Source organism: Cygnus atratus, chromosome 1 (assembly GCF_013377495.2).
Source record: "Cygnus atratus isolate AKBS03 ecotype Queensland, Australia chromosome 1, CAtr_DNAZoo_HiC_assembly, whole genome shotgun sequence".
Taxonomy (NCBI): Eukaryota; Metazoa; Chordata; class Aves; order Anseriformes; family Anatidae; genus Cygnus; species Cygnus atratus.
In genome coordinates, this window is record NC_066362.1 from 95104936 (window position 1) to 95125517 (window position 20582).

At 45.9% G+C, this 20582-nt stretch overlaps 1 protein-coding gene across 3 annotated transcripts; it reads right to left on the reverse strand.

The window, feature by feature from the left end:
• Positions 1–478: 478 nt before the first annotated feature.
• CCDC191 (coiled-coil domain containing 191) lies at positions 479–20579 on the reverse strand. Of its 3 annotated transcripts, XM_050708074.1 has the most exons (16): positions 20439–20579; positions 19468–19609; positions 17056–17187; positions 16367–16545; positions 15636–15859; positions 14730–14886; positions 12373–12563; positions 11436–11685; positions 9808–10274; positions 9195–9271; positions 7557–7639; positions 6086–6187; positions 4850–4993; positions 3502–3654; positions 2969–3123; positions 479–1673 (listed from the first exon to the last, which is right to left on the reverse strand). In XM_050708074.1, exons 1-16 carry the CDS (start codon positions 20487–20489, stop codon positions 1541–1543), a joined length of 2640 nt encoding a protein of 879 aa, XP_050564031.1. In that variant the 5' UTR covers positions 20490–20579; the 3' UTR covers positions 479–1540. The 3 variants fall into 3 exon arrangements, with proteins under 3 accessions (XP_050564031.1, XP_035396603.1, XP_035396604.1); XM_035540710.2 differs by having other exon boundaries at positions 595–1673; positions 19468–20503; XM_035540711.2 differs by lacking the exon at positions 20439–20579 and having other exon boundaries at positions 595–1673; positions 18790–19610.
• Between the last annotated feature and the right edge of the window lie 3 nt (positions 20580–20582).

Sequence of the window (20582 nt, forward strand, 5' to 3'; positions counted from 1 at the left end):
AGTAGCCAGAGATTCAGTCCCTGCTCAGCCTGTTGCTAGTCTCTCTGGCGCATACCTCTGCGAAATTTGCCACTCTTCTGCAGTGCCTGTTCCTCCCTGCAAGACAAGTTATTCAGCCCTTTCTCAGCTTGTAGCTTCCTCTCGCAATCTGCTCCTAACGCAGCCAGATGGTCTGTGCTCGCCCACATGCCACGCAGCACCTTCAGCTCCCTGCGCTTGGATAAGGCGCTCGTCTGACCCGCTGGTGGTCAGGTCTGTAAATCAGCCCTGGGGAGAGGGTAAATGTTAAGGTGCTGTGGTGGGAGGCAAGCTGGACATGACACGGTCTTCAGAAGGACGCTTGGGGTCTGCTGGACGGCCTGGCTTGTGTGGGAGGGGAGGCTCTCTGGCCAGATCCCTGCGAGCTCTCTGTACGGGACTTCAGCCCAGTGCCTCAGCTTCTGACGCCTTCACACTGAAAACTCACTTGTGCTCGTTTCAGATTTGGGTTTATTGGAAGCTTTCACTGCATATACAGGATTTAAAAATTATCCAGTACAATGGATAACAGTAAACTGTCATCTTCCTCGCATTGCCCAAGTACTCTCCATACTGCCAAATCGTTTTGGAGAGAACTTTGCCTATCTTGTGAGGGGGAAGCGACTCCAGATTCTTCCCTTATGCTATTGCTGAGAGAAGACATACTGTACCTTCCCTGCATTACTATATCTGCACTGTGCTGCAGGTTAAGGCTCAAGAATTATGAGAAACCTTCTTTTTCTGTTTGAGCTTATGTAAAAGCACTTAAAAAAAAAATATATATATATATATATTTGGTGTTATTTGAGGTGTTGGATCAAGTGGAAGGGCCTAGACAGACTTGCACAATCCATCTTCAAATACTACAGTTGACCAGCATGGGAAATGTTTAAATGATGGACGTGAAGCCAGAGGATCATGAACTTGGAATAACCACTTGTACCCAAAATCAAAGCACTGTGCTTGTGAACTGGCCAGCACAGTAGACTAGACTGTGCCTTGTAAGAGTCCAGGTTTTAGATTGTCTGTATGTGATGTTGTAACCTGGACTGTTAGTAAATACAATTTGCATAAATAGCTCTTCCCTCGCCTTCTCTCATCCACGCTTCCCTGGCTCAGTTAGCCAGAAGCTGTTCTCTGGGTGGCCAAGTTCACAGTAGGGGTTAGCAGGGATCAGCTGACAGTGAAGTCTGTTTGCTCTACCATCAAGCTGTCGCCCTACAGAGTACTGGCACCAGAAAAGCACCAGGTTTCTGCTTAATAGGTACATTTCAGTTCCGTGCCTCCTGTGATGGAGGAGGGTTAGTGTCAGTGCCGCAGCTCTGCGTGAAGAAAGGGTCCTGGGCTAAAGCTCACCCTGGGCTAGCCTTTGGTTACCTAGGGCTCACTGCCACCCAGCCCAGACCTCCCAGTGGAGACCTCAAACTGGGAGGACCTTGTGGGCAAGAACCTGAAGTCAAAGTGATGAAACCATCAAAGTAGGTTCCATATGCACGTGGGTTGGTCTGGCCAGTTTCTTCTGTTACATTTGGAAGTCAGGGAGAATTTCAGCTACTCTTCTTCGTAGCTGGTTCCTCCTTTCCTCCCTCTCCCTTTCCTTTTTCATCAGTAATGGGTACTGCCTCCAAGCTTTGAATGCATTCAGCATGAGTCTCCTAAAAGAAACGAGGGAAGCACAGAACAAAGTGATGACACTAAGATGTATGCATAACATGCCAGGTAATCAAAACTTAACTTCTATTTGAGAGGGAATTCCCCTGAAATACTTCTTTCTTCAAGAATAAGCAGTCTCCCAAGACAGTTTCTTCAGAAGCACAAATGTAAAATTCAGACTCGCTCAGTCCAGATCAACTACTTGGGGACGCGGGCAGCTGGGCTCTATTTCTTACCTGACTTGTAGCACTGCACCAAAGGTGCCTTGCCCCGGGTTCCCATATGGCAACAGGGAGCAACAGTCCCTTCTAAAGAGCAGTGCACTGTGCCGAGGGCTGAACTGCCTGTTGCCAGGGGCAGGAGGAGGTAAAGAGGAACAACGTGACTATGCTCCTGATGTAAGGTCATATTGTAGAATGAATCCAGTCTCTTCCTGCGGTTGAATTCTCCCTGCCTCCTCTGGTTTGTTGGGTTAAACCAGGCCCTGTTCTGACCTTACAGACTAAGCAAGCTAGAACAGGTTCATTATACCCCACATGAGGTGAATTTCATTTAATTCTTCCTTTGAGGTGCTGCACATCCTGTTTGGGCCATAGCACAGGCACAACCTACTCACGACTGCATGCAACTGCTGTGCTTTCATGGTCAGGTAGGTGAACGTATTTGTTTTCTGCTGGACTTCGATAATAGCTCTTCTTGTTAAAATGCACCGTGAATGCAGTCATGGGACAATGAACTGGGTGCATCCAGCTCCAGTTGTGATCAATAGAACTGTCTGCTCTAGTTCTTCCTGCCAAACCAGGCTGGTGATGGCAGAAAACAAAAAATGCCCTAAGTAGGGTTTCTAAGTTTATCAACTTTGGATTTGTAAACCAAATCATCCACAGTAGACAAAACAATACAGCGTAATTCCTGCACAATTCCTGCTTGTTATAATTGTACTTAAAGATTTTCCTAAGGCAGCTTTTAGCAGAAGCTGCATAGCCAGATCTGCTAATCAGCTTAGAAAGTTTCAGCCACTTAGTTGCTTTCACTGTATTCTCTTTCAGCAGATTTAAAAGTCCTGTGAAGGATATGACTAAACTTCCTTCTCCAGGCTGTTTGGAAATTCCTACCCTAACCCTATGCTGATGTTGTCTATGCACATGACAGAAACAAAATACCAACAGTATACAATCCCTTTCACATGTTCCTGGGGAGCAGATCATTGCTCTGTCAAGAGCAGAGTCTCTAAAGTATTCAATGGGGTAGAATTAGACCCAAGTAAAAAGAACTGCTGGCAAGGGAATGCACTTACTTGTCGCTATGTTCAGTAGCAAGCTTCAGTTTCTCCCTTAAGGTGTTTTTTTCCTCCATGACCAGATGAAACCATGCCCAGAAGAACTTCTTCTTGAGGCAGGCTGCACGGAGGGTATTCGCTCTCTCTTCTAGACTGGACAGATAATCCTTGTACTAGGGAAGGAAGACAGAAAGAGGTGAGAATGGCTTCTTTCTCCCACCCCCAGCCCAATAAACACATACAGAGCAGTGCTGAGACAGTGCCTCTGAGGAACAACAGGGACAGTAGTGGAGGAAAATCATCAGGAAGCAAGGGGAAAGCATGAAGGTGGTAGTGGGGAACAGCATGTAGGAGAGTGTCCTGGGTTGTGGAGGATGATGGAGGGTGGAGAGCTGAAGGAGGCCTCTGCGGAAGGGAATGGGGTGGTGCTGGAATAGGGACAGAGCAAGCCAGGAAAGTTTGGGCTGTAGGTGTGTGGAGTGGTGGTGAAGGGAAAGCACGGCAGCAGCTGGCTCCCCTGGTATTGTTTCTCCACTGGGGTGCAGGCAAACCTTTAGCCAGTTCCTGAAGCCTCGTCTGAGCAACATGTGGCAATGGAAGTCCTCAGCCCGAGACACCTTCTCCAAAAGGCTGCTCTGGGTGTGCTGGAGCCAAGCCATCAGGCATTTCCTCTGCAGGCCCAGGCAGTGGTGCTTCTCGGCCACCTGAGCAAAGGCAGAGAGAAGGCAGCTAGTTATCTGGACTAGCGACTACAAAAGCCTCAGCTACTGAAAGCTGGCTATGCTAGAAAATTACCTCAGCTCTTGGGGGCCTCTAAAATGCAGGTGTCTGACAGCTGGAATACCTTACAGCATTGAATTCCCACAAAGAGGAGGCAGCATAAGGAACAAGACCAGTCTCCCTATTACACCACTGCTGTGTCACTCCTAGAGAACATCCTTTTGAACTAGACGTGCGGTTTGACCTGTTGTGAATGGAGCAGAGGCATGGCCTAACAGTTCAGTCCAACCTGCTCCTTAAGGCTGAACAGCAGGACGACTTAGAGAGCAGCTGCTATCCCCCTAGTTCATCCCAGCCGGATGCCCATGTGCATTTGGTTGAGCTCTTCAGTAGCTGCAGTTCCAATGACTTAAATGGAAGCTTGCCAGCTTAGCCTTGGGCTTTGGCTACATTTTCGGGATACAGTTGAGTGCTATTAGTCTACTTCTGATAAGGCATGCCAACTCATTCACGTACAGAAATGTTTCATTAGCAATATTTGTGTGTCACGGTCTCACAAGCCACTAGCTCTTCTGCACTGAAGGTGTGGCCAGGCCAGAACAGATCCCTGGATTGTCACCTGTGGTATCTTACTTCTAGCAGTGGCCAACAGCCCTCCAGTACTGACTCCAGGCAGAAGGAAAGCCCTAGTGATGGGCTGGGGTTAACTACTAAATACAATGCCTTAGAATTATCTGATTAGCTTTGCTGTGGTGCAGAAGAACTGGCAGGCTCACATCATATAATTTCAGCTTATTTTTTTGGCTGTATCGTACTAAACTAACTCCCACTGTGTTACTGGCATCGAGTCAAGTGGCGGTTAATATGGCAGACAAGTGTAGGCTAACAAAAGATGACTTCTCATTAGGTTGAAATTCATTCCTTTCTCTGTCCTTTTGGTTCCTGTTTAATCAGCTATAAATGAGGAGGCCACCCTTGTGGGTTTTTGATGACCTTTCATGATTATTGTCAGATGAGTTGATTTAAAGCACTAATGTAGGGCAGGGTGTGCAAGGAGAATTTTTGCTTTGCCATTTCTACCTGGCTTAAGAGCCCATTAAGGTTGCTGCTACCTTCTGCATCCATTCTTTTTTCCTTTCTCCCATGACGCCAGTCCTTTCCTTTATCCTCAGCACTTACCACCAAGTTTTCCTTGGCTTGCTCCCTCAGCCTCTTCCACGGCACCATTCCCAATTTTCTCAGCAGGACGCTCTCATAGTGATCTCTGGCCTTTTTCTGGAGTTCCTGATCTCTTTCCAGCCTCCTCTGCTTCTCCAGCTCTTTCTACAATACAAAGAGCAGTAGTTTTAATTCAGCCTGCATGAAATGAACATTAAGCTTGTCATACTGGAGTTGAAGGTCCTGATCTCACAGGACATGGGAATCTGCATCATCATTAGCAGTGCAGATCAGGCATGACCCAGTGTATTAGAACCTGTTTTCGTTGGCCCTGTGTGAATGTACGGCCTTCCCTCAGCACCACAGTTTGGTGTTACAATCACCGTCCCTGTAATCTGTGGCTACCAGCAGTGCTGATATAGCAACAACTTTCTTTTGATGGGCCTTCATCCATGTGAGGAAGGGTGCCTTGGTGAGCTCGAGAAGGGTAGCTTTCTATGTCTATAAAATTAGACTGAAAACCTGTACAAAAATGCTTCTGAGTTTATGCATGGAATTTAGCTTAAATAGCAGGGAAGGTACGTGGGTATTATATAACTGTACGATATTTTTGACTGAGACTCAAAGATGAAGGTCAAACATCCTAAAACACTCAGTGCAAGTAGGACAGCACTTGTAGGTCAAATTCCAGTAGGATTTCAAGTGTGGTGCTATTTGGGTTATTAGTATAGCTCATTTGCAAGTAACAAGAATGACACGGGGCTATTCCTAGGCTGCTGGATACTGTTAGCTCCAAGGAGAGGATGCCGCTAATTCTTCAACTGGAAGGTTGCCCTTGGTAGATCTCTCAGGCTTGTTTACTGATAAGTTGTGTGTTTGTGACTGGTATCACTGTGTATGCTGGAAGAGGATACAGGTGGAAGGAGCAGCCTGAAAGTGGCCCAGACAAGCTGCCACTGCGGAGGTTTACGTGGCTGTAGCTCGGCAGTGGATGTCCACCAGCTGGGACCTCTAGTCTGGCTGGTGAGATGGGGACAGTACATGCTTCACAGCACGTTCGGGCCACAGCCCTTTTACTAATGTCCCTAAAAAAGAAGGAGGTGGTGAGCTGACACAGCTGGTGCTGTGCAGTGGAACACTGCTCTGTGAATAAAGGCTTTCAGTTCACACCCCTGGCTGCTGACTCAGTGCTAGTGGGTAACGGCTCCTCTTCCCTATCCCTGTTAGGTGGGTGAGACAGCTGAGGTATTTGGTCACCAGCTTCTGTAGCCTCCTCTCCTCCCGTCTTTTTTCCTGCTGAGCTTCCTTTTCCTCTGCCTCCTTCTTCTGACGTGCTTCCTCTTCAGCCTTCATCTGGGCCTTGAAATGGAGAAAATGGAGGACGATAAAATTTTGTTCAGCATATGCGACCTTTTTGGAGAACACAGTCCTCTAAACTTTCTCAGACAAGCAGTATTCTAGTACTGTCCAGAACCTGAAACTTCAGAAGGAAGCAGACTTTGTCACATACTAGACATGATCTGCACTGAACAATGAACTGTGAAAGAGGGGGAGAAGGAAGTGTTCCTTCTACTACCTATATATGGCCATCTTTCTTTGCCCTAAGTTATAGTACTTGCCCACTCTTCCAATAAAATACTTAAAATCATACCCCAGGTTACTTATTGATAACATGATTGCTGAAGTCAGTACTGAACCACTGGACTCTGCTCTGAAGTTTTACATCTGCATGTTAAAGAGCATTACAGGTGCTCACATATGTTTTTCTCCAAACACTGAAGACCAAAGAAGCTGTTTTACTTCAGCACTGGTTATGTGTGGTACATGTGTACACACAATATCTTTCTCTGAATGTTCACCCGTTCCCCTTGCAAACCCCAGCCTGCTTTCATTCCACAAAGTTCTTGTTCTTGGTGTATGCATCAAAGGCCTCAAACCCACATGATAATGCATGATTATAATGACTGTGCTTCTTCCAGTCTCTGTGATCATGGCAGCAGTAGCTGAGGAAACCTAACCTAATGCTTGTCTGCCCACTCTATGGTTGAAGTGTTCTCTAAGGTTTGTTTAAGCTTCCTAGTATGCATGCACATCCCTCTTCCTTGGAGAAGAAACACTGATTGTTTTAGAACCCCAGTTCTGAGCTTTCTAATCCTAATGCAAATTAGGATTGATGTTCTCAGTAACAGATTAATGCCTTGAAGCTAAGAAGGCTCCTGTTTGATGCATATCACGGAATTTCTATATTAGCTATGCAAATATTGTCAATATCTTCCCTTTTCAGAAGAGATTTGCTAGAAACCAAGATGCGGCATTTTTACTAGGTCAGACTGCACTTCCTCAAGCTGCACATGACCTGACCAGACGGGAGAGGGAAAACCCACCATTTGCTAGGTCCAGTCAGGTGGATTTCAATTCCACTCTTCCCATCCTTGGCAACAACGGTTACAACCATGAGGTAGGCGTGAAAGAGGTGGTGGAGGGGTGGTAAGGGAAGCTGCTTCTAGAGTTGTAACAGCAAGCATCAACATGAAATGTCTGTGATATGGCAGGGCTAGTGGGGTCACTTTTTGATGTACGCTGGACATCTGCTTTCTTTACAAGCCATAAAACTCCTCATTTGGCTAAAGCGCCTCTTCTTGGTTCACAACTTCATGGCGTTAAAATAGCATTTCTTATGACTTGAATAGCATGAAAGAGTCTTTGTTTCATTTTCCACTGTCCTTACCAGTTTCTCCTCTTCTCTTTGTTGTTTGGCTTCTTCTAATTTCCTCCTCCGTTCTGCCCGCTGAATTGCTCTTTCCTCCATAGCTACAGAAGTGGAAACAACAAAAGGACATAAGTCTTAGTGCAAATGAGCTACAGGATAATGGCACAAGCTTGGTGAATCGGAAGGATGACCCCTTCTCTCTACTGCCAGGTCCCCTGGTGACCTGGCAATGCCAGGACTAAGTGACTTGCTTTCTGCTGCCTCTTATGGCTGGCAGTTTCACAAACGAGGAACCCACAAACTCTTTTAAGACTCAGGACTGCCCCAGTTAGATTCCCTCCACCCTCCTTGGTTGACAGTCACAGCCTGGATTATAAAAGGAGCTGTCCGTCCACAAGTTTTATCTCTTTATTCCCTTGAATGAGCGCTGGGGCTCAGGGCACCTGATTTAGCAGCAGTTGCAATAAGGTCTCTAGGAAGCTCCAACTACTTAGAGTGACTGCATGATGAAAAACATCCCTGCCGCAGTGACACATAGGTACTTGGTCCCTCTAGTGAGAAACTACTACTTAATGCTGCTTTGGGGAGATGAGTTGCAATGCTGCAGTCTTGCTGGCTATCACTGAAGGTGTTAGTCTGACCTCACAGAACATGCAGTGGGCCTGAGAACCTGTGCTTACTCCTTCTGCAGTCACAAACAAAGCACAGGCTGAAGCAATCCATAATTGGAGGGGCGTTTAATTGCTTTGACCACAATAGGTTTCCTCAAGTTCTTTTTCCCTTTCAGCTGTGCCAGGGTTCTCTGCCAAGGGAAAATCATCTTGAGATGACTTTGCACTTAACTACTTAGGGGGATCTTCAAAGAAAAGCACTTGAGTGCTCTGAAAATACTCTTACTGTCCCCAGGCTGTACAGAGCTCAGACAATCAGTGAGTGATGGCTTGTACTAGGTAGCGTGGGAGCTGAACACAGTCAGTTAACGAAAGGCATCTGTTAATGCACAGCAATCAGGGCCAAAAAGGTATGGTGATCCCAAGACTGTTAAAACATCACAACAATCACATACCAGACAGTCTTTCCTGCAGGCTGTGACTACCCCTAGGTTGATACGGAAGGATATAAGCTAGGGAAGTAGCAGAATCTGATCTTAATTCACTGTATGACAAGGCTGTTTTCCATGTTTAATGTGTATCTGCCATTCCAGCATGGCCAGAGAAGGGGAGCTACCTCACAGAAGGGAGGGATCTGGAGCTCCTTCCCCAGCCTACCTACTGTTGTCTCACAAAATCTTGGGTTGGCACTTCATTCTCTTGGAAATCTTAATACCTCTGACAAAGGTAGGTGAAAATGAGCGGTCAGTTTAAGTGTTGATTGGATGTGCGACGGGAATAAAACTGACAGCAAAATGACCTGTAGAGCTTCTCTCAGAGTCTTGTCACACCAGAAACAGTCACAAGTGTTAGGACTAATGGTTTCCACAGCGTTCTGAGCATCAACTTGGGGTGCTTGCAGCGGCCCAGGTTTTACAGATGCCTGACTTGGCCATGAAAACAGCTCACACTCTCACAGCGCTGGTCAGAGGCAAAGAAAGAGAAGTTTCCAGATGAGCTGTTGAGGAAAGCAGTCTGGCATGGTCTTTGCTACCAAGAACAATACCTTTCAGTATGGGATGAGCTGAGGTCAGCTGGGTGGAGGGCCTCCTGCCTTGCATCACTGCCCTGGTGTTCTGGGACCTACGAGAAAGAGGCAGGCTATGAAAAGGAAGAGTGAAGACATCAATCAGTGAGCTTGGTCAAACCATGTCTCACACCTACTACCTGAGACCGAGAAACAGGCCTTGTAGTTTCTACCCTTCACTGTGCTACATTTTCATTGTGGGCCCCTGATACACATTTCTTCTGCCTGAAATGGGATTAATGATGCATCCTTACAAAGAAGATGAGTACCCTGAGCTGCTGCATGTTGTGAAATACTGAGTATGACAGTTTCTCTCTTTTCCTAACTAAATCCCTGCTGCTATTATGTGTAACACTCCAGTGCTGCTGTTTCTAAGTGGACCCTGTATGGATCACGCAGTGTCAAGTCAATACAGAACACAGAAGATGAGAACTGTGGCAAGACCAACGCTACCCTTGAGACTAGGTCACAGGTAAGAGGAACAGCAGATAGCACTAGTATGACTGAAGCGTTCCTGGCAAATTCTGGCTCAGCTTGGGTAGAAATGAGATATGATGACTAACTGATCCCGCTCTACCAAGGGGGCTTATACCTCAAAGGGGTGGTATTGCATTTGGATTGTCTTCCGCTCTCCATTTTTAACTCCCTGGTTTGGGAAGCAGAGTTGTTAAGTGCCTGGGTTACTGCCATGGCTTGTGCTGCCTCTCCTTTTGCTCTGCTCAGCCTCTGATTTTCCTGCAGTTCAAGGATCAGCTCTTGCTGTTTCTGAAGCTGCTGCCTCTGCTCCTCAATCAGACGTTGCTGGAAGGCGTAACGGTGCTCAAAACAACTACCATAAGCAGGGGTTGTCTTGGGGCTGGGTGCCTGAAACTGCTGGGGGAGAGTGGCTATTCGATTCCTGTACGTAGCCTGGTCCTGGGCATTCAGGGCTGCATGTTTTAGGGTGATCTGCCAGGCAAACTTGGGTTTTCTGTTGGAATGAGATGTGTGAGCAGCATCCCAACAAGAGTGGTCTCTGGTCTGGTCGGGTTCTTCCTGTATGAGGCATGTTTCAGTTGGCTGGGAAAGAAAAAAAAAACACAAAAAGAAAGATTTGGCATTAATTGAAATCAACCTCTCTTCTGCCCTTTCCACATAATAAGCGTTTCTTGAATGAAAAATCTAGTGAGGGGCCTGAAAAGTAGGGCAATCTCAGCTACACAATCTTCAGGGGTTAGCTCACCTCTCGAGGATTACCACGATCCCTTTTGGACTCTGTTGTCCCTATGCAATGCTCAGACTGAGAATAAAGGAAAAACAGTTGTTGAAAATGAAATACAAGTGGTCCACAAGGCTGATCTACTGGACAGCCTCTTTTCAAATGGAAGAACAGTCTACAAAGGGCTGCTTTCTTGCCTCTTCTCCAGCTTAGGTCAAGTATTACCATGAAACTGGTGCACAGTGGGGAGTCAGGCTGTGCCTTCTCTGACACCTGTTTTTTTCTCAGAAGAGGCATCAGATGCCAGCTCTGCTTTCTGATTCCTAGGTCAAACTCCAAATTCAGTCCCATCCTTCCAGCACAAGCTCTTCCACCACATCTGAAGAAAAATACTGGCCGTCTAGGATGATTTATGCACAATAGGAAATCAACCTTCACTGACATTTAAGCAAATGAACAGCTTGAACTGTAATATGCGTGTCTGTATGTGTGAGCTCTCATACTGGGTGCTGTTTTACAGGTTTTATAGACGGAAAGGAAAGGCAGGCTCTGACAAAAGACAATTTAAGGAAGCATCCTGATTCTCCTACCTCCTTGTGATGTGCGTTATCCTGAGATATTCACTGACAGCTCCCCCCCACTTCTGAAAAGCCAGAGAGCTGCACTGCCATGACAAAATCTCGTCATGCAGTCAAAAGTCATTCTTCTTCAGTCTAAGCAGGCATCAAAGATGTAACTAATCTCTCAGCAGAAGTGATCTGGGGGTGGGACGCTCACTGCGACTCAGCGTACATGAAGGGTTGTTCTCTGGCAGCATAAGAGATCATTTTATTTTTAAAACTCATCTGCTGTCCTTCATGGTTACCTCTGCTCTTTAACAGGCTTCCCTCCTGAACAGTAGGCAGGTATTTAGTGGTCACCCTGGGCAAAAAACCTTCCTCTGCTCTTTATTTCGAATTGCACAAAAGCACTTTGTGAGATTACAGGGATGCCGATAGACAAAGCTATATGGAAAGCTTTACCTTCTCTTGCTGCAAAACTTGATGCTGGTTTACTTTTGCTGTCCTAGGCTTGCTAGCCTCCTGTGGCCTGTCCAGGGCCCCCTTCCCCAGTGACACTGCCTCCAGCAGCTGTGCCATCTTCCTCTTTGTCTCCTCGCTCTTGAGCTGCAGCTCTCGCTTTTCTGTCTCTGCTTGGCTCCAGCGCTGCCATGCTAGAAAGCAGCAGCGCAGAAGCCGCTGCCGATTATGCTCTGCAGACAGCTGGTTTTTCCTGAATGAGAAAGCACTTTTGTTACGATAGGAGTGAGGCTTCTGTCCAAGCCTGCCTGAAACAACTCCATCAAGTACAGTAGTCCAGGCCCCATAACTTCCCAGGTCTTTTTGTTGTTCAGCTCTGGAGGCCCTCCAAAGCTGTAGCGTTTTGCCAAGGAGGAATGGGAAGGCAGAGATGATGCCCATTACTTTGCAGTAAGTGTCCCACTTGGCATTTTGCATTTTCCTCTGTCACGCTTGGGCAGCTGCACAGAGAGGGGGAAGTGCCAGTGCCTCCCCACACAGCCTCCCAGACACCTGCAAGAGCAGGATATTTCCCTGCTGACAGGGAACTGATCCTACAGCCTTAATGAAAGGGACTGGTCAAAACAGCTGTAATACTACTGAAGTAGGAGATACCCTCCTATTATCTGGGGCCCAGAGCAAGCCAAAATGAGATTTCCAGGGAAAATACCTAGAGAGAGAGTTGCAGGCTTGTTAGAAAGTGCTAACGCTCTAGTTTCTCTCTTTCCTCCTTTTCATCTGTGCCGCAAGGCCTCCAGCAGAATGTAGGCAATGTAGCAATTTTCTCAAAAAGCTTCTGTTTTCCTGCTGCTGGCTAACTGGCAAGCCCCTTTTACAGCCCTCTTGTCACCACACAGAGTACTGCTGCAGCTGGAGGAACTTCACAGTGCAGGGTCACTACCTGTTTTGGTCTTGGAGATGGACTTCCAATTGCTGTGTCTCCTGCTGTACTTTCTGGGTCCAAGTATAGTTTCTCCAGGCTCGCAGGGCCTTCATTTGGCATTTCCAGTCAGCAAGGGCTCTGGCTTTCCCCATTTTAATTCTGTGTTCCAGAATGAGTTTGAACCAAGCAGAGAAATGTCGCTGCATGCACTGCATGGGAGAGTTTCAGAAAACCAATGAGTAAGGTACAGTCCAACACAAACGCCAATCCTCTCCACCATCCCCCTTATCTGACTTTTGCTTTTGAGGTTCTTTTTAGAATCCCCACTTCCATATATACCTTGAAAGTAAAATAAAATAATGCAGAGCAAAGGTAGTCTTCTGCAAAAGGCAGACTAGAAAGAGAACACCATGGGGTTCCATGCTTTTGAGTGATACACGTTCAGTTCACCAAGTATAATAAGGAATAAAATGCGTGAGGAATACAGGAACGGTTTCTAGAGGTAAGAAAGATGTTTCAAAATCTGGAAAATGCCTAAGATTCTATAAACAAGGGCACTTCTGTGGAGAAGAGTTAACAAACAGCTCCATGGACCAGTTGCTGATTTTTTCCAACTTAGACAAAACTCAAGACACTTCCCAGCATGAATTTATGACATGACCTAAGCTCACCTTTGTTCCAGTAGGAAGCCAAACCGTTCCCCTATTGTGTAATTAGACTCGCTGCCTCTGGGAGTGATTTACATTGTACAGAACAGCAATTTGCTATCTAATCTACCCCATAATTCTAGCCCTGCCACTGCAGACACTGTTCATTTTGATCCTCCAAGTGGGTCAACTCACAGGACTCAGCTGTTCCCCTTTTGTGATAATGCCTTGTAATAATGGCATTCCTCTCGGTCACTGAAATCTCCAAATGAAAACTTACAAAAAGGACAAAATGTCAATGTATTAGCTATTTCTTTCTGCTTTAAGAAAATAATCAACGTCACTATTGCTTAGCTTGGCTAAGCTGCGGCTTTTCACATTATGCCAGCTCTAAATTGTTCTGTGGCTTCCTTTAGGCTTATCTTCACAGCTTAGACTGTGCTGGAAAGAGGCTGTGTACTGCTAAACAGTAGCCAAGCTCACATCCAGCAGACCGGGGAGATGAAGTGAGCCGGGGGAGAATCACCATTAAAGCTGAGATTCTTTGACGGAAAAAAAAAAATCTAGATGTAGAGAAGTAGACGTTAATGACGACTGTTCTGTTAATTGAAAACATTATATGATGGATGGTATACATACTGCACCCAGGGAAGCTTATTCCCTTCGCTGAAACCACCCATATAAGATCATTCGGTACAAAAATCTCTCCAACTGTAAGGGTTCGATGCAACATGTTTAACCCAGAGCTGGCTGCAGCATCAGAAATGAGCAGGGGAATCTCTCTTACTTTTGTAAACTCTCAGGGTGAGAAAAAGGGAAAATCCCCACCTTTAGATACCCCTAGTGATAAGACATGGAGAACAGTTGATTGATGGGAAGCTCCCCTACAGTTTAACTACCAATAAAACCAGTTACTGTTTTCACCCAACCAGTTTCTCCAGCTTAATCTCCCAATAACAGGTAAGTGGGTTCAAGGCTCCAGGAAACTTGTGTTTTTATTTCCCTTCAGAGCACTGCTCTTGTGCTGTTTTTCAGAACTAGAGGAGTAACAGTCAAAAACCAGGGAAAAAGAATTAGCTTCCTGGTAGGAATTACTAAAGGCTACATGTTTGTCTCGGGCTGCTGCAGTATCACAAAATATTCCCCTATACCTGGTAGGGGTGGATGCTCAAGGAACCTGTTACTGTGTGTAAACTGGCATACTTCAGCTCCTGGAGACAACTCAGAAGTCAGCACAGGCCCTCAGCACTTCTCTTTCCTACCCCCCCTGCTCCTGTACCAGGCTCTTCAAGGCAACCTTTAAATATCTTCCCATACACACAGTAAGGGCTTCTCATTCCCTTCTGTGCCGCTTTCTCCCTCCCCACTTCCTTCCTCAGGGGAAAGCAAATCTTCCTCTACAGCTGCCGCCTCTGTACATCTGCCTGTTCCTCAGCTGCAGAAGCCTTTGTGTTTGCAACTGGAAGTGACACCTTTTCCACAGGTCTAAGTGAAATCTTCCACTGGGTACACTTGCGACCCAGACTGGGTGTGGTGTCTCCAGATTTCTCGCTCCTAGTCTTACAGTGTACTTCTTGGCCTGCTTTTCTACTTGCCTGATATCAGGAGGAGAGCTTGGAAAAAGGAAAAAAAAAAACACTAATAACTAGGATTTTTTACTTCAATTTTGCAAACAGTACCTGAGGGCAGGTAGTTCAGAGTCTCAGATAAAAGGACAGTGATGCTTACTCTCTGTTTGTTGGTGTGAATCTTGATCAGCAGCTCCTGAGCCTTTCTCTGTTTCTCCTTTTCTTGCTCTTCTTTCTTCAGGTGCAGGGGCGGTGACACCGTAATAGATACCTCCTGCACTGACAGATTCTGGCTTTCTTCTTGTCTCTTCCCCTCCCTGGAAAGTGAGCAAACATCAAGATCTAATACAATAAGGAAATTACTGTAGTACAGACCTCACTCCCTTTTTTGCCAATCCTAAGAGAATGACCTCTAGAAAGCTGCTGATTACTTAACTTAGCCTTCCTAGAGAACAGCCCACATTTCAATACATTTCAATAAATCTTCTCGCATTAGAAGATTTAGGATATTAGGGCTGCCTAAGTAAATAAATGGCATCCCTACAAGTCACATCTCTGTAGCAATCCAAGCTCAGCAGAAGCAAAGAGCATCTCTCTGCAGAATTCTTAGCCAACAGTGCACTTTATTCTCCCACAGGAGAGGAAGTCTATTAAGCGATTGACGTTCAACATAGACTATTCTAGGCTGGCCAGCATTTTCATTGCAATTTCATGCATTTTCTTCAGTGCACTGGTTTTCATGCTGTATTAAACACTGATAAGGCTGGATGTGGCCACAGAGTTGATGGAGAGAATGCACAGCGGTGCAAGCATGCTCCTACTTTTGTGATTGCGTGTACCTACTGGTAATGGCTGAAGGGAGTCTAACATCTTTAGCCCATCTTCTAATGAGAGATTCTGCCACTGAAGTCAGTAACAAAGGAGCAAAAGGTTTGGGGAAAGTTTGGAGACAGGAATAGAAAATGTTTCCTTTGGGACCACCACTCCTCTTACATTTACCAAAAGGAGCTAATAAGAGAAGTTGTTCTTCCCTATGGTGCCTTCCATGCCCCTCTCTCCCTCTTACATTCTCCGTGCTTCTGCCATGGTTTGCCTCTTCTCAGCCATTTCCTTTCGCAGCTTCACCATTTCCCTCTGGATCTCCTCCTCCTCCATCTTGGCCTTCAGGGCCTTCCTTCTGTCCTCCTCCTGTATTTGGAGCTTGGCCTCAGACAGAATGGATTTCTTCAGGGACTTTTCTTGCCTCTGCAGCTCTAACACCTTCTGACGCCTCAGTCGATTTTCTTTCACCTGGGAAGGAAGAAAACAGCAAAAGTCAATGCAGGTGCCAAAAGCTGAAGAATTTGAGGTTCATTGTAGATTGACAGGGTGGGAAGCATGCAACCCTATCCGTAGCTGTCACTGACTGGACTGGTTCTGTTCTCTGACCAGCAAAAAACACCAGTTATGAGAGCGGGGTTAAACCAAGATTATGTGGTGGGAGCAAACTCAGAGCTGAGGGTCTGGTGGCTTTTCCTGTCAGTCTTCAGAAAGGGGGAAAACTTGAAACGATGAAATAGTGGAAGTTCACCTTAACAGTGAAAGCTTCCCATGCAAGCTACTGTAAATGGCTAACATGCAAGTAGAAACAGTAACTTTTCAGCTAAACCTTGGAAAAGTATCCTAGGGTATTTGCCTGCAAGTCAAGGATTATTGCAGGCTGGGAGAGAACACTGGGGAAGTATCACTGAGCTTAATCTAATCCTATAATCCTCTATCTTACTTCTTTAACTGTGCTGTGCTGCCCTGCCTGCATACCTGCTTGTGTCTGAGCTCCATGGTTATTCGTGGATCTGCAAGTTTTTGTCTTCCTTCCGTGTCTTCAAGCCTAAGGTCTTCCAGTATCCTGCAGTTCACAACTTCGCTCTGCAAAAGATGCTGTAGGTATTCTTGGGCAGAAGAACTTTCCAATTCATGTTCCAGAGAGCTGCACAAGTCTGAAATGAGGAACTCAGATCATCTCAAGATAGCCTGAAATGAATAAACCCCTGTCTTGGATCACGAAGCCTAACGTAATTAAAGGGATCACTTTCCCAGCCTGTGAATGCATTTCTGATGAAAGCAGACACAGTGACTGCACTCCATTTATCCCCAGAGAGTCTTAATCAGTCTCCCATTGAACACACTAGAGCAGCAACAACATTTTGTCCATTTTTTACTGCCTTGCCTCTGAGCATCTCAAATCGTTGTATAAATTTGACAGGCCTCACACATACCCAAAAGCAACAGAAATAAAATCTCTTTTACAAAGGGAGACATCAGATGTTTGTGCAGCCCAACAGCGAGCCGCTGTCAGAGCTGGAGAAGAAAAATCTTCATCTGTACTCGCTTCACCTGAGCCCACGCTCCTGGCCTCAGAGACTCATAGCTGTCAGCCCAACAGCCCGTCTCCCTTCCCCAGCACGTGCTCAGAAAGGGAGCCAAGAACCGCTTTGCTGTGCTCTCACCATCAAACCGCTCGTACTTCGGAATGGCTGTAGAAGGATTTCCCGGGAGGACAGAGCCAACTTTGGCTTCTCCATCGCTCATCAGCTCCAGTTGCAGTTTGGACTTCATCCAGCTACTGAGCAGCTCTCGGGCTATCACAAGGAAAGAGACTGATGATGACTTTACTAGCTTTAAAAATATATGCCTAAGCGTAAGCTAGCATGACTCTGTCTCTGGGATGGTTATATCACATGCAGGAAAGACATTCTAAAATGACTGAAAGCTGATCTGCAACATAAAATGGACTAGGGATAATAATTCTCATCTCATCTTCCTGATCTATAAAAGAACAGGAAGAGAAGGTGGCAGTTTTTTTTCCCTGTCACATACGTCACAAATGAATTCTTTTCCACCTAATTTTTTCTACAAGGTTCTTTGGACATTGAGACCACTCTTGATTATAAAAACGTTTATCAAGGAGACAGAATTCATAGGAAGCAATTCATAACTCAGATAGCTTTTAAATGTTTCACCACTGCACTTGCAGACACTTAAGATATTTTCCACATGTACAGCCAGGGTTGTCATATGTTCAATATAAAAAGAAGCAGTTTGGACAAATGTGTGCTTCAAGCATACAGGTTAACCTTTGCAAGTACCACAGCTCCAGTAACTACTAGATTAAAAATCTGCCATGGAGCAAGCTTCAGCAGGGACTACCTGCAGTCAGAAGATGTAACTACAGGAATTCACCCACGACAGATTTGCTACTACTCAGTGAGATAGATGCCTAATACACAACTGGGTATAAAGTCCTTCTGTGGACTTATTTGCAAATTCTCCATACTCTTCTGCAGAAAAATGCAAAAAACTCCTTCTTTAGAGCTCCTACTCAAGAGCAGGGACAGCTAATGTGGCTGCTGCCTCAACAGCACACCGGGCCTCACTGCGTGGGTGGCCAGGCTGTTCCTGAAGCAGAACACTGCAAACTGCATCAGGAGCAGCCTTACAAGAAGCTGAGGCATCCATGCAGCAAGGATGGGCAAAGAGCGGGGATCTTGTCAGCCACTGCGGGGCTGTAAGCCTTTAGACAGGACGAACGGCTGCTCAAATCTCTAGTTCTAACACAAAATGAAGATATTCCCAGTGAGTCCTGATATTTCTAAGGCAGTAAAGCCTTTCTAAACTTCTTTAAAATGGGTTGCTGTTTTTTTTTGTTGTTGTTGTTTTTTAAGAAAACATAAATTTGATGTTTATTGTCCTTCAAATCACTTTTGTTCTCTATAATCTCTCAGCTCAGGAACAAGAAAATATATCTGATATAAAAAATAAGAGAGAAAAACAGCTTATCACTTGGGAACGGAGTTACTTTTTTGACTGAAATGTGAGCTCTTCATAACTGGAATAAATGAGTTCTAGCACTTCTCTTATCCATACCTTTCCTTGCAAAATGGAATATGTGCAGATAATGCCATTAAATACTCTAATAACAGACTTCCAGATAAAACACTTTCATTTGTGCTTGTAACAATCCCGAGGGATTGGCAAATACAAAAAGGGAAACACTAGCAGAAAAGGACAAACAAAAATAATAAGGAATCATGAGGAAAGCAAGCAACTTCTCCAGCAACTGCAAAGACAGCTCCTTTTGAGCCACTATGCTGCATAATATATTCCAACAGTGCACGGTAAGCAGATATGTGTACTCTGTGCTATTAGTTGAACTGCTGTTGCTTACAAGTTAAAAAGCTGACCTCTTGTTTTGAAGAGGATGCACTTGGGAGATTTGTCTTCATTTCTTTCTGTACAGCTCAGTGTTGAGTTTTAAAAGAATGGTTCACTCTGGTTTTAAAATCCTATCTCCTACACTGCAGATGTACTTCTTGCATGGATAGGAAATCATATTATTTTTTTAAATGTATTAGTTTTACTTTCAAATTTCAGTAAGTACTTGCGGCTGCAGACATTACAAAGAGAATATTTAGTTAGTTAATTGGCAAGGAAAACTTTGCATGAGAATCAAAGGAAAACCACAAAATTATTCATAGATGTGAAAGTTACACAGGGCCACTCCATTTTCACATCTGTCCTGCTGTCAAAAATCTGTCAGGTAATTTCATCCAGTTTCCTGATGCCCAGCAACTTGTATCTGACCAGATCTTCAAAGACAGTATTCATCCTTGTCTTGACGTGAAACTTCCAGGAGACAGGGAGTTCATCATTCTCTCAGGTATGCTAATTAAGATCTACCCTGAACTCCACCAAGTTTTCTTTTATGCCTTTGTCCCTTAGATGAAAGGCTCCAATCTGTCTTGCTACGAACTGTTTCTTTTGGTCTGCAGCTTTTTAACAGCCTGTTCAGACCAGAACCACAGTGCTGGATCAAGAAGAGTTCATTTCGGCAGCTTGTGGCAAGCAGTATTTCATCTCACCTTCCTTACAGGCCTCATCATGATCTTGCAGCTGTTCCACAGTTTCCAACCTCGTCACAGGACCACACAGCCCTTGTGGATACCTCGGCTCTTGAAGGGAAAAAGCTTCAGAGATGGCATACTCAGAGGCTTGCTCCACTCTCTTTAAAGAAAGAAAAACATTTCTAATGTTTGATGTACATTCATTTTTAAACTTCCTACATCCAGGTTTCTCCTCAAGAGAGAGGACAAACATCAGTGGGGCTGTCACACAAGACAGTACGGTTGTTATAAGAAATAGATTTCTTTTGAAACACGTTTCTCCAACTGCTTCTGACTGACTGGAGAAATTTCACTTAGAAATGATTAAGTAATGAGCATTCATTTGGCAATTACTGCCAATCATAGTGATTGGAGAACACGCTGGGAGAATGCAAACACCCAGCCCCTGGGGGCTGAACAGAGACTTGCTGAGTTAGTCCCCTGCAACCACCAAGTAAGAAAGCTGGTATCAGCGTTTTGTCACAACCAGGCTGACCAGCATGTCCAAAGGATTTTCTGCCCCATATTCATTTCTCCGAGAAGCAGACAGTCCTGACTCGTCACCGGGGTTTCAACGTAACACCCGCACCCCAGACAGGGCGTACAACTGTGGAGCATCTTCCCTCGGTGGTAGGGCAACCAGAGCGAGCTGCAGCCGGTGACGCAGGAGCTGGGTGATGAGGAGGCACACACTGTCTCCCACCTGCCGCAGGGAGCAGGTTTGGGGTGGGAGGACAGAGGTACCTAAGGCAACCCAGCAGCGAGCCCCGTGCTGGACCCACGGCTCTGGGGCACAACCAGGGGCACCCCGCTCCCGAGCCAGCTGCGAGAGGGGCTCGCTGCACCTTCGCCCAGCGCTCTCAGCGCCAACCCCCGGCTGGAAGACAAGCACAAAATTCCAACCGCAAGGCACAAAAATAAAATAAAACAGCCTTTCGCCGCGCACAGACCTGCGGGCGGGCCGGGGCGGTGAGGCGCCGCCAGCTCCAGAGCCGCGACATGGCCGCCCGCCGCCCGGCGTGCACCGCGAGGGGGGAGAGGAGGGCGAGCGGCGGCGGCCGCCCTTCCTTTTCCTCCTCCTCCTTTTCCTCCTC